Source organism: Musca domestica, unplaced genomic scaffold (assembly GCF_030504385.1).
Source record: "Musca domestica strain aabys unplaced genomic scaffold, Musca_domestica.polishedcontigs.V.1.1 5, whole genome shotgun sequence".
Classification (NCBI taxonomy): Eukaryota; Metazoa; Arthropoda; class Insecta; order Diptera; family Muscidae; genus Musca; species Musca domestica.
The window spans coordinates 25672943-25687717 of NW_026712346.1; the positions used below are offsets into that span (position 1 = coordinate 25672943).

General features: G+C 31.6%; 1 protein-coding gene across 1 annotated transcript in view; it reads left to right on the top strand.

Annotated features, from left to right (window-relative positions):
- LOC101897624 (diuretic hormone class 2) overlaps window positions 1-13681 on the top strand; it is a 68500-nt gene extending 54819 nt beyond the window's left edge. The window contains exons 2-4 of the mRNA XM_005180665.4: window positions 2835-2970; window positions 8150-8260; window positions 12561-13681. Of these exons, the coding sequence (XP_005180722.1) occupies window positions 2873-2970; window positions 8150-8260; window positions 12561-12696 (345 nt within the window). The 5' untranslated portion in view covers window positions 2835-2872 and the 3' untranslated portion in view covers window positions 12697-13681. The remainder of the gene's footprint in view (window positions 1-2834; window positions 2971-8149; window positions 8261-12560) is intronic.
- The last annotated feature ends 1094 nt before the right edge of the window (window positions 13682-14775 follow it).

Here is a 14775-nt window from a genome sequence, read left to right on the forward strand (position 1 = left end):
CCCGGTGGCAAAACAATGAATATTTAGTTCTACATTTTCCTAAAGCGCACATATAACGATACCCACCGATATTCGGTATTTTGATAATCCTCGTTACATTTACCCACATAATTGTTTCAAATTTGGTATTTTAGATGCTTTGATAGATGACAATCTTTGAAGTCTAAAATTTTTTATAGAGGTTCCCGTTTTGGTATGGCCCCATATAACGGTCTCACTCACTTTGTGGTTTTTTGATAAATTTAACTGCATTATGCAAACGGTCTTACTGGTATATGAAGTTTAAAGTGAAACACGCTTGAATTCAGATACTTTTATATAAAACTAGCTGGCCCGGTCCGCGTTGCCGGCCCGTAGTTTTTGTTTATTATGCATATTTTTAAAAGCATAATTATTCACAGATATGACTGATATAAGTGTTCGCGTACTGGTCGATTAAAAGTGTTTTAAAATATCTGTACCCATTTATAAGCCGTGGACTTCAATATTTAAACCGTGTGCTTCAAATGTGTGGATGTGCTATACAAATCTATTAAAAAGTGTATATGAATCTTATCCTCATGTAAGGGATCAAATTAATTTTTAGTATGGTAAAAATCGTAGAAAAATTTTACAGTCAAATGAGAAGCAATTTGGAATTTACTGTATTTTGTACACCTCATAATTGAGGGCTGAATGATTTAAGAATAGGGCAAAGTAAATTACTTTTTTAAACCCATTAGCACCTTAGATTGTGCATTAGAGTCCTCATAAGTCCCCCTAACCAAGTCGGTCTGTTTGTCCGCCAAAAGGTGGACTTGAGGGGATACTATTGCATGGAGAAAATTCTAAAATTTGTGAATATGTTGACATTTTTGTGTAAGATTTTCACCCCCCGAATACACATTTTTAGCCAAATCCTTTGAAATATGGTAAAATCAGGAGGTACCTTTATATGGGCACTACTCCGAAACATCGACCTACTTTGAAAACTTTCTTCTACCCGTTAAAATCCAATATGACAAATAGAGGCCAAATCAAAATTATAGGTATTTCACACCCATTACCGTAAGATGGGAATTTATTTTATTTTCCATTTAAATTGTAAATTGGAGACCCCATAAAATCCATATTTTTCATCGTAGCATAATTCAATGTCGATTCAACAAATATTCGGTCCCGTACTACTTTCTTATATTTGTAATTTGTTCATGTTTCCACAATTTATTTCATATAGATGTACATTCCAAATCTACGTTCCCAACCAATATTCTCTTGGGGGTTACAAATTCAATAGAATACAAAATTTTCCTTTCTGACCACACATTAGGTGTGAAAGTGGACTTGGGGATACTCCAATGTGGAGACTTTACTTAAATAATTCCTATGTGGCAATTATCTGCTACCCCAGGGTAGCATAACAAAATTTTTTAGCCAAATCAATTGATGAATGTGTTCAAGACCAATATGGGCCCTACTCTGAAAATTTCAAATTTTATGCGAAGAGGTTCTGTACCCCCGTAGACACAAAGATGCCTAATAAGGGCCAAAAAATAAATAGGGACTAAGACCCCAAACCATCATACGATGGTTATATAAATATAAAATCGGGTTGTACCCTTATCCGAGAGTTATGATCTACATCATGACCTGCAAAAGCGATTTAAGGTATCTTGAATGTTTGGGAAGAATTTCTGGGAGGATAGAAATCCTTTTCTTAATAAAAGTCCCATTCGCTCTACTATTTTGCACCTTTTATATTTGGTATTTTCCTGATTGTACTCCCAAAGAATTTTGCATTTTGAGCTCTCATTGGACGGATTATTGTCACATAAAAAAGGTATGTTCACGCTTTGAGATGAGGCCCATTAGGCTTTTCCGGTCATTTTTGATTATTTAAATGTGTTCGCATCTTCCAGCTGAATCACGATATAGGCCCTGGAGTTGAAAGGTAGATGTCAGTTTACATCCTATTTCGCACTTATTTCATTTTTTTGGTGAAAAATTGTATATAGTGAAAAATTATTCTTTATTTTGTTCACAACAAATCGACTGAATTCAATATGATAATACAAATGGAAAAAAAAATTACAAAAAAAGAATAACAAATTGTAAAAATCTTCAACTTGTTACCTGATTTTTTACAGCAAATGTTTAAAGATCCTTACAAAGTTTGTCAATAGAATGTACTATTATATTAAAATTCGATTCCATTGAAATTTTTTTTTTTCGATTTTTTCCCGATTTCAGAATTTGTGCAATGAGATCTCTTTTTCGTGAGTTTTCAGCGATTTTGAAAAAGTAATTATCTTTTAACTTTGGTGTGACCGCGTTTAATTATTTCGATATCCTCTATTCCGTTTCGCCACCGCATAATTCGGTACTACACTTCCATGTAACCCGCCATCAATTTCAGTTCTCAAGAAATCAAGTCAATTAAATAAATTGGTATTAATATTCGAATTCAAAAATAAAATATACAAAACACTACAAATGTACATTAGAAAAAAGTAAGTCAAAATGGAAAAAAAATCATGCAAAATAAAACATTACTATTGTACAATTCAAAAGTCGAAATGAAAATGTTAATATATCACATTTTTACGCGATTTTTTTGGATATTATCCTTTTCGGAAAAGAGACAATTCCGAATTTGTTTGAAACGTTAAAATCTCTCCAGCGGTTCTTAAGTTATAAGCGTAGTAACTAACACAACTTCCTTTTATATATATAGATTGTTTCCTTTACCCTAAGGTGGAGGGTAAGGCTTTTACATTTAATTGCCTTTTTCTCATTTACAATTACAATTTGTTTGTATGTATTAATCTCTTATCTCTTGTCTATTCTAATTACAGTTTTCTGCCTATTTCAACACTTCCCTCAACTTGAGAAAATGATGACACAAAGAAAAGTTTTTGCTGGCATCTTCATTTCAGCTTTGCTCTGCATGTGGATGGTGTCGTTCGCTGAGGGTGCTCCAATGCCAAGGTAGTGGTATTTTTTAAAGAATATACGTTTAATGTATTTTTATGAATATTTAAATACAAATTATGTGCATGTGTGGCATATGCGGTTAATTAAATTCCCATTACATTAAAATTACATTTTGTTAATCTAAATTAATATAAGAAATGACTTACATTCCAAACGTACACACACACATACATTCGTCAGACACAATTTAAAGGAGTCGAAAAAGAAATTGTTGCTCTACTCAGGGAAATAAAACAAGGAAATGAAAACAAGACAATATTAATATCCTGTCTTTGTGTCTGAGTAATATTTTTGTGGAATGTTTATAAATAAATTTGTAATAAATTGTATATTATGGTAATTTTATAATGGATAAAGAGAAATGGCCACAAATTGATTTAGTAGGACAAAAATGTTCTACCAAGAGACAAGTTCATCAGTGATACACAATACTATTTTATGCATTCAAGTTACATAATAAACGGAATATGTTAATTATACCCTCAGCCATATGACTAGAGAGGGTCTATATCTATTGAAACGGCCAAAACGTGCCTGGTCGAAAAAACCGGTTTTAGACCATAGGTCTCTTTGGACCAAATCCGTTTCAGGACATTTGGAGTCGATTTAGTGATGCCCGTACCACCCCCACAAAAAGGTCATAATTTTTATAAATCATAATTTACCGCACAAGAAGAGAACGGATAATATGATTTTGTTCAAATTTTGCTTTACCGCAATACAGGTTGCGAGAATGTACAAGATCGGATTACTCCTCCCTCACAAAGGGTCCAAATTTTGAATATATAATACCCTCATAAAATGTAAAATATACTGCATATTCTCTTCAAATTTCGCACAAACCCATAATTTTTCCATTACAGAATCTGGTATGAAGATGGAGTATAGCGGACCACTCCTTCTGGTTCGCTCATAAAATGCGAAATAAACATTCGATTATTTTTAAACTTCTCACATCCCAAAATTTCTACCAAAGCAAGATCTGATGTGAAGATGGGTTATATAGGATCAGACTCCTTTGAATACCTTTCCACATAGGTTCAATATTTAGATTATCTATAATGCTCATAAAATGCGAAATATGCATTAGATTCTCTTTAAATTTAGCAAATCTCAATATTATATAATGGGATATACCAACAACATTTCAAAATTTTGATTATGATGGTATATATCGGTCCATTCCATATAATACCTCTCCCACAACGTGTAAACATTTTGAATAATAATAATAACTATTCTAAAATGTGAGAAGAGAGTCCCATTGTCTTCAAATTTAGCACATACTAATATATTTACAAACACAAGATCAGGTATGAGGAGCGGATAGAATAAACTTTTACTTCTAATACCTCCCCCACAAAGATTCAATATTTTGTATAAACAAACATGAGGCAACATGAAACATTCTAATTCTACACAAGATCTGCTATGGGGATATAATATATCGGTTTTTGTCTTTCTGGTACCTCCCGCACAAAGGGTCGAATTTTTGAATAATTATTACTCTCATAACATGTGAAATATATCAACGATTTTCATCAAACCATGTATATTACAATATTTTTACAAACAAGAGATCGGTATGTTGACCCACTCTTTTTTGTAACTTCCCAAAAAAGTTGAGAATTTTCAAAAAATATATACACATTATCCAAACCTGTCACCTCCAATAATTATATCAAACTAAGGTTATAAGCGAAATGGAAAATATTTTTCTACTCCATCGGTATCTCCCCTATAGAGGGTCAACATTTTGAATAATAATAAAACATGTCAAAACATATTTTAATAAACGGATAAAGGCCGAGAATATGAACCTATAGGCAAAACCGACTGATACCCTTTAACTTGTTTTTACTCTGCATTTTCACTACAAAATAATAATTGCTCGCTTAAAATATGCCTCATCCTATCTGTTATTTTCCTAAAAGCAACTGCATATGTATGTCACACAATACAAACATTTTAATTTCGTAGCACTTTGGCCATTTGTTGAAGACAATATATGTCCACGTCGTAAACAGGAGTCTAATGAATATTTAACAAGGACATTGGACAAGCCGAGATACTGGGGGAAGATTAACATTTTTATTAGCCATGTTTTGGTTGTTTCCTCATAATTAGTTCAGGAACACAGGAACAAAATTAAAACGTATACACACTCAAGCGTACATACATACAGTTCTATTTTCAGATGATAAAATTTATTCCACAGCCACTCACACTTTATTTCCTACGAAGATGCCCTGGCGCACCAACACCATAACATTTTCAAATTGAGAGACTAATGGTAATGTAAACTGAATTGAGTAATGCTCATTAGAAACGAGACCTTCTGTCCTATAAGGAGGAAGCTTTGTGGTCTTTAAGTCCGTTTGACATCATTATTATTCTGTGTTCTGAAGTGTATATATTCAGTTATTCTACACCTAATAAAGTGTTGTAATGAACTTACAATTTCTTAGAATTATTTAGTCCGAGGAAGAGCAACATGTTAAGCTCTCTTGTTTACATTTGTGAAAGTCACAATTTTAAAGTAGCAGGGCATTATTTGCTATCCAGAATTGGTTATATTACGGTTTCATTTAAAGCTTATTTGCATTTGTGTGAAAATTGTTAAAAATTAAATTTGGTAGTTTTCAACTTTGTTCAATAGGGAATACATTCTATGTTAATATACCATATTAATTACAATTTTATTTTAAAACCCGCTACTTCGTATACGGAAAAAGGTATTTATATAAAGTGAAGTTATGTGAGCTTTGTTTACCCCAAATATAATGTATATTAAATAAAATGTATAGTCATTTAGTACTAATCGTACTTTCTTAGTACGTGTTTCCCAAACCTACTCTTTTTTAACCCTACCAACCAGCAGTGACCCCAATGTCAACATTCCAGCTCCATCCGTTCAACCAAAATTAAATTGTATAAAATCATGGTACTAAATTATTAGTACAGTTCTTATACTAAACACGCATTTCACCTCTTTTGTCTAACCTACTTCCCACACCGGACCAAATTTCATAATTTAACCTCTATCTGTTCACATAATTCGAAATTGTACCAAATTTAATGCAGTTTCGTACTTTTGATACATTTATTGTTCGAATTTTCAAAAAAAAAAAAAAAAAAACCTTTGGTTCCTCTATCATAAATAATAGCACCTCCATATTACAACCCCATCTCACAAAAGTGAGCCTAATGCAAAATTTGAGATTTCCAACTCTTTCCCTTTCTCATATACCAAATTTTGTACCATTTGGTACTTTGCGTATATTTAAGTGCATATTTCCAAAATCACCACCTAATGTCGACCCAACACACTAACAGTGACCACAACATTATGTCAAGATTCCATCTACAACCGTTCACCCAGGCCCAAAATGTACCAAATTTAGTACCATTTAATGCTTCTTAGTACATACATTCAGAACATTTCTTGTTCGAATTATCCTACACCCCATAAGCGGCTATCGTTCCAAATTTAAGAATTCTGGTTCCATCCGATTGACGAATAAAATAGATTCAATTTTAATACTCTAATAGTTCGAATTTCCAAAAACCAAGCCTTATCCCACTCTTAAAAGGCAATACTGACCAACATGCAAAATTTCGAGATTTTAGCTTCAGCCGCTAACATATTTTCTATGCCGTATAGCTACTATAATATCTCCGCGCTTAATATAAGATAATACTACTACTACGTCAGATTTTATCTTTTCTTACCTTAAGGTAGATTATTGTTTTAAAAGTAACGAATTTTTTAAGGGGAGGCACCATTAGAAGTTGACGGTGTTCAATTATAGCAATATAAGCAAGATATTAAAAAGACCGTGGTTTGAAAGAAATCAGTCTATATTTTCACATTTTTGAGATATATTTTGATGGGAAGGTACAAGAAAGAAAGATGGGAAGGCACTTGTATTAGCGTGATTCAAACTACACGATATATGCAATTTTGAACTAATTGTGGAAATCATTCGCTCTTAATCATTACGTATGTATCACTTCAAAATATATCGTAAGTCGATTTGGAAACGTCCATCCGTCTGTCTATGGAAATCACTCTATATTCCGAACGAAATGAAGTGGGCTTAATGTTATTCTGAGGTGTGTTAGGTCTGCAAGACGGATCATACCAAAATTGGTGATAATCGTCCAGATTTATATACAGCTTCCATATATAAATATCACGTTTATAATGTGTAATATCAGCCAAACTAGGATGGATGGGCGTAAGCCTGTCATATTTTGTGAAAATCGGTTCAGATATGGCTATATGTCTCATACGACCCCATTATAATTAAAGGAAAATATTTCTTTTTTAAACTTTTGCCCAACAAAATTGCTTAAGTACAGAACATAGTACCGAATTCGTTTTTTAATACAGGACAAGAGAATGTATGTTAAGGGTATATCAACTAGAAGGCAATCGTGAGCTGATAACCAGTTTTTACCTACCTAGAATTGAAAAAATGAAGGGCATGTGCTAGCCAGAGAAACGATTCAATTACTACATCGGCCATTTTTCGGTCGCGTTTTTAAGACCAGATTAGTGCTATTTAACACTTTTAGATTATTTTCTTTGGGGTTTTTGAAGTCGATGAAGTCACGTCGATGAAGTCACATAAGCCCACGAAGGCTCCAGCATTAAAAGGGGAAATTGGACTATACAAGAATGAAATACGGCAGCATTTATACAAAACGGTTGGGATTACCTAACAAACACAACAAGACATTTACATTAATGAAATTTCAATTATTTGCCAGCAGTTATTATCAATTTAAACTTTGCAGTAAGTTTTGCAGCAGTTATTATCAATTTTGATTAAGACATATTTTCCAGTATGTTTTCGTTAATTTACACAATCACAAAAATATGACGATTTAAGAAGCCTGAATTGTAAATTCCTTTGTTTTAGAAAAAAATGAATACATTGGTTGCGGCACATTGTGCTGAGACACGTTCTTTAAAGTTATTAATCTATTGGGAAACAATTTTTCAGCCAACTTAATGTTGAAACTTCTTGTCTTGGGATTTTAAAACATACAAACAATTTATTCATTGGATTTTATAGCAGAAGGATTAAAACAATTAATAATAAAATATTAATTTTCCACAACACTTCACTCATTGCCCATTCTGGTTTTTCTATTCTCTTTCTTACAGCCAAAATAATGGCTATTATAATGAGCTCGAAGAAGTACCGGATGATATCCTAATGGAATTAATGGCACGCTTTGGACAAACAATAATGAGAGCTCGCAATGATTTGGAAAAGTAAGTAATGAATATTTGAACATTTCAGCTTGTGTGGCCGCAAACGAGATTAGGTATTTAAAGTTTTCTTATAAAAAATGTAATAGAAGTTTAAAGAATGAACACAATGTTAAAGAAATTACACAAAAATGTAGATTGGGATTTGCTCGGTAAAGTAAATCGTTTAATTTATTGTATTTATGACCTATTGAAATTGCCTTTTATGTGTATAAGTCTTTCCACCGAGCTCATTCGGTCAGTTATTTTTATTAATTAATATTTTACTCAACGTTTTACTTTTTCCAACTTTTTCAGGACATCACAAAACATATTCGGTAAAATTTTAAAAATAATTAGAAGTGTACAATAAAATGTTTGATTTGAAAATTTCTGCAGATCTGAACTCTTTGACTAGAATGAATATTCCCGTAAGAAACATCCCTATATCTACTACATAATAAATGCAAATGTTGAAACTAATTGCTTTTTTTTTTTGAAATAGTCATCCTAGATCTGGAACCAATATTTTCCTTTTATTGTGCACCAAATGTAATATCAATCCAAATTGTTTGTAATTTTGCACATACAGATTAGGCCTGAAAATAAGTATGCCAAATTTGATCGAAATCGGTTCAGATATAGCTAAACCTCCGGTATATACTGTTCATCCGATTTGTTATTTTTGCCCTCCGCAGCCGTAATATGCACTTTGTAACAACGGTATTTGGGGAAATATATCAAATAAAACTCAGAAATACCTTTGTTCTATTTTATCGAGATCAGTTCCGATTTGGATATAGCTCTTATTGTGCACCAAACGTATAATATCAGCCCAAATAGTATGAAATTTTGCACATTCGACCAGATTAGGCTTGAAAATGAGTATGTCAAATTTTATCGAAATCGGTTCCGATATAGCTATAGCTCCCATATATATCGTTCATTCGATTTTTTTTTTATATCAAATACAGCTCAGAAATACCTTTGCTAAATTTTTTCGAGATCGGTTCAGATATGGATATAGCTCCCATATATATATTTATCCGATTTCGAGTTAATTCTGCTCCAAATGGGTAATACAAGCCCGAATTGAAAATGCATAAATGTCTCGTTAAATTTGAAAAATATTTGCAATATTGAAAGTCAAATTGAAAAAGTTTGATGCGTTAAAAAATATGACAAAATCAACAAGTGTTTTTTTACTTGTTGATTTTGTCATATTTTTTATAAGATCTAAGCTAAGTTCGACCGAAGAAAATGTCTTCCAAAAATACCGTTTAAATAAAAACGGTTATATGGTGATTTTAGCGACATTAGTCAACGGAATTGTTTTAAATTTCGTATTTGAAAATTCTAATGGGTACTGTAACCTATGAGAAAAAAATAATTATGCAGTCCCTATATAACGGTACCTCCCAATATTCGGTATTTTTATGGACATTACAGACCGGAATTGTTCGTAGTAGATACTTCAGCCGATGACAGAAAATTATCTATACAGGCCCACGTCCTCGTCACCCCACATATAACGGTAACTCCCTTTTTCGATATGGCAAAAATTTGCGTATGAAGGCCCTCGTCTTCGTATATATATATATATATATATATATATATATATATATATATATATATATATATATATATATATATATATATATATACTAGCTGGCCCGGTCCGCGTTGCCGGCCAGTAGTTTTTGTCTATTATGCATATTTGTCAAAGCATAATTATTCACAGATATGACTGATATAAGTGTTCCCGTACTGGTCGATTAAAAGTGTTTTAAAATACCTGTACCCATATTTAAGCCGTGGGCTTCAAAGGTGTGGATGTGCTATACAAATCTATTAAAAAGTATATATCAATCTTATCCCCATGTAAAGGATCAAATTAATTTTTAGTATGATAAAAATCGTAGCAAAATTTTCCAGTCAAATGAGCAGTAATTAGGAATTTGCTGTATTTTGTACACCTCATAATTGAGCGCTGAATGAATTAAGAATAGCCAAAGTTAAATAGAGACCAAATCAAAAATTTAACAGAACAACATAGCATGTCAAACTGAAAAAAATTTCGCGTGATTTAAATGAGTAAAAATAGTTTTATTCTCCATATTATCATATAGATGTATATCCCAAATCTACGTTTCCAACCAATATGCTCTTGAGAGTTACAAATTCAATAGAATACAAAATTTTCTTTTCTGTCCCTAACCCCTTAGAGACAAAGATGCCAAATAAGGGCCAAGCAATGAAAAAAGTGGCCAAGACCCCAAAAATAGCTTAAATCATATGATGATTATATAAATATGAAATCGGGATGTACCCTTATCGTGAGTTATGATCGATATCATGACCTGCAAAAGTGATTTAAGGTATCTTGAATGTTTGTGAAGAATTTCTGGAAGGATAGAAATCCTTTTCTTACTAAGAGTCTCATTCGCTCTACTATTTTCCGTCCTTTATATTTGGTATTTTACTGATTGTACTCCCAAAGAATTTTGCATTTTGAGCTCTCATTGGACGGATTATTGCCACATGAAAGAAGTAGGTCCACGCTTTGAAATGAGCTCCATTAGGCTTTTTCTGTCATTTTTGGTTGTTTAAATGTGTTCGCATCTTCCATCTGAACCACGATGTCGGCCCTATAGTTGAAAGGTAGATGTCAGTTAACATCGTATTTCGCACTTATTTCAGTTTTTTGTTGAAAAATTGTATATAGTGAAAAATTATTCTTTATTTTGTTCACAAAAAAAATCCACTGAATTCAATATGATAATACAAATTAAAAAAAAAATGCAAAAGAAGAATAACAAATTGAAAAAATCTTCAACTTGTTCGCTGATTTATTACAGCAAATGTTTAAAGACCCTTACTATTATTTTAAAATTCGATTCCACTGAAAATCTTTTCGATTTTTTCCCGATTTGAGAATTTTTGCAATGAGATCTCTTTTTCGTGATTTTTTAGCGAATTTGAAAAAGTAATTATCTTTTAATTAATAATTATCTTTCTTTTGGTGTGACGCGTTAAATCATTTCGATATCATCTATTCCGTTTCGCCACCATATAATTCGGTATTACACTTCCATGTAACCCGCCATCAATTTCAGTTCTCAAGAAATCAAGTCAATTAAATAAATTGGTTTTATTATTGAATTCAAAAATAAAATATAAAAAACACTACAAATGTAAATTAGAAAAAAGCCAGTCAAAATAGAAAAAAATCATGCAAAATAAAACATTACTATTGTACATTTGAAAAGTCAAAATGAAAATGTTAATATATCACATTTTTACGCGATTTTTTGGATATTATCCTTTTCGGAGAGGAGACAACTCCGAATTTGTGTGAATCGTTAAAATCAGTCCAGCGGTTCTTAAGTTATAAGCGTAGTAACTAACACAACTTACATTTATATATATAGATATATATATATATATATATATATATATATATATATATATATATATATATATATATATATATATATATATATATATATATATATATATATATATATATATATATATATATATATATATATATATATATATATATTTCGGAATTTTCTCCTTCCGAAAAGGATAATATCCAAAAAATCGCGTAAAAATGTGATATATTAACATTTTAATTTTGACTTTTCAAATGTACAATAGTAATGTTTTTTTTTTTTGCATGATTTTTTTTTCAATTTCGACTTACTTTTTTCTAATGTACATTTGTAGTGTTTTTTATATTTTATTTTTGAATTCGAATTTTAATACCAATTTTTTTAATTGACTTGATTTCTTGCGAACTAAAAATATTCGCGGTTTAATTGTTTAACATTTGAAACTTATGTTTTATTTCATACACTTAATATTATTCCATAACCATCGAAACTGGTAGGCCTCTGTGCAGCCCTTAACACTCATCCCATGCAAAATTTCGATTAGTCGATTGGTCTATAATTATGACCCATAGAGCAACTTAAAACTCAGAAATATTTATTTTGAGATCATCTCAAGTCGATAATGTTCTATTCTCCATGCAAAGTTTCGTGTGAATCCTGCCATAATTGCGAGCGGTGGCGTGATTACAAATTGATTCGGACAGACGGACGGACCATCTGTCCGTCTCGACTCAGATCAACTCAGCTCGGCGAGATTGACTTCCCATGAAATTTAACAAAACACAATATTGCTATTATTTTTCTCTCTTATCATATTATTCTTTATTTTCTCGTAATGGTTTAATTTCTAAAAAAGTATTATAAAATAATATTATTGTTTTATTATTTAAAATTTAATTCTTTAATATAAAATTTTACGCTTGCAGTTCCAAACGTACTGTGGACTTTGGTTTGGCTCGTGGCTATTCTGGTACACAAGAGGCAAAACATCGCATGGGCCTAGCTGCTGCCAATTTCCCGGGCGGTCCAGGTAGAAGGCGCCGCTCGGAAACCGAAGTTTAAATAACTACAAAATGCCCCGAAACCATGTCCAACACCAAGCCCGAAAACGTTCTACCCCAACACAGGACTATGACTTAAACGAAGCCAAAAATATGTTTGTTCGAAACAAGGATTATAAACCAGCACAACGCATCATTCAAATACAATTGGAATGCTGTCCAAATCAATACTTTATTTAAAAGTTATTTGTATTATTTCTATATGTTGTTTTGGTTAGTAAGTTAGTATAAATTGTGTATATAAATGAAAAACCCCCAAAACCAAAATCGTATCGCCAAGTATAAATTTTAAATAATGTTTTATTCGCAAAAAATCACGATAAAATTGAAAACATGAAAAAAGGCTAAACTGTTGCTCCAAAATTGCCAACTAACGGAATATCTTTGTTTAGAAAATTAAGACGTTAACATTTCATATGCTTTAACCACTAATGCTTCTTCTCTTCGAAAAAATAAAAATAAAATTACACAAACGTTTTAAAACATCACTAAATATTAACTATATTGTTGAAAACAAATCAAATCAAAACACAACTAAACTAAAAATCAAAATCGACAAAATGTAATACTACGTCATATGTATGTACTATTTTTTAGTATTTAAGTGTTTACCAATCTCAAAAAAAAAAAAAAAAAAAAATAACACAATAAATATATGCAGTTTACCAACAGTTGCGACTTCAGAAGTTTTCCCCATCAGCAGATACAATTAATTGCAACAAGGTCCCCGAAAGATTAGTATGTTACTATTAAATATGTATGTATTGTTTTTACAAAATCTGTGTATGTATATGTTTACGTTTGAAGAAAAATAATACATTTTAAGTTCCTATTTCTTAATTTTATTAAAACAAAAACTAATTTTACATTAGACTATGTACGGTAAGTAAAACAAAAGAATAAACTGAAATTGTAAAGTACGAAATAAAGTATGGCATGTTTAAATGTGACAACATCTTCTAAATAACAAGAATACCAGCACAACATTTCTGCAAATGTGTTTTATTTCCACTTAAGTTATAAATAGTTGAGAATGAGATCTGAGTTTGTATTGAATTTATTTCACATGTGCGGGTTATTTGCAGTTGAAAAAAAAATGTATAAATGATACATCAATTTTGACATAAACCAGCTTCCTATGTTAGAACTACGAGCAATTTTATCTTGTTCCAAAAATCAAAAGAGCATCCGAATATTAGCTATAGACAAACCGAATGTCATACAGGTTACCAGGAGTAAAAAAGTACAGTAATTTGCAGAGCAAAATATCTTATTTTATTCGGATTCAATATTCGAACTAATTCCATTTTAAACTGCAAATGTTTATGAATGCGATTGAAGAAATCTTCAAAATATCATAAGTGGTGTAAGTATGGTTAAGTGGTGTCTGTACCAAACATGAACCTACACTAACAATTTGCTGCTACAGAGCTGTTAAATATATTACGAGTTTTAAATACCAAATTTGAAACATCGCCTTTCAAAAGTGTTGCTAAAATTATCAAAGTACCGAACATCGGGGGTTAACGTTGTACGGGGGCTATAGGAAATCATGGACCTATGTAGACAATTTTCTGCTACAGTGTTTGATATCTATTGTTAATTTAAACACTTCCGATGAAAAATATGTAACACTGAATATCTGAAAAACCCGTTATATGGGGGCCGTAGAAACACGACCATCTACCTAGAAAATGTTCCACCACCGCAGGAAGGACATATCTTAAACTCCAAATATCGAAATCTATTCTATATTAAAAATCAATTGTTATTCGTTGGTAATGGAATCAGTTGAGAACGGCTGGACCGATTTGCATTATTTTTTGTACCAACGTTCGTCATACCCGAGTTAGGTTTTTAAAGAAAAAATATTGACCACGCCTACTTTTACGCCCACTATTTCAATTTATCTAAAATCCTTATTGTTGCCAAAATAATGAAGGTATCGGATTGAACATTTTTACACAAGATACTGTTGACTTTCCATCCAACTCTAAGTATTTTTTTTGGGCAGAGGAACTGACCACGACTACTTTTGTTCCATAGTTAGTATATGTACGTACGTACGTACTCTTGACTC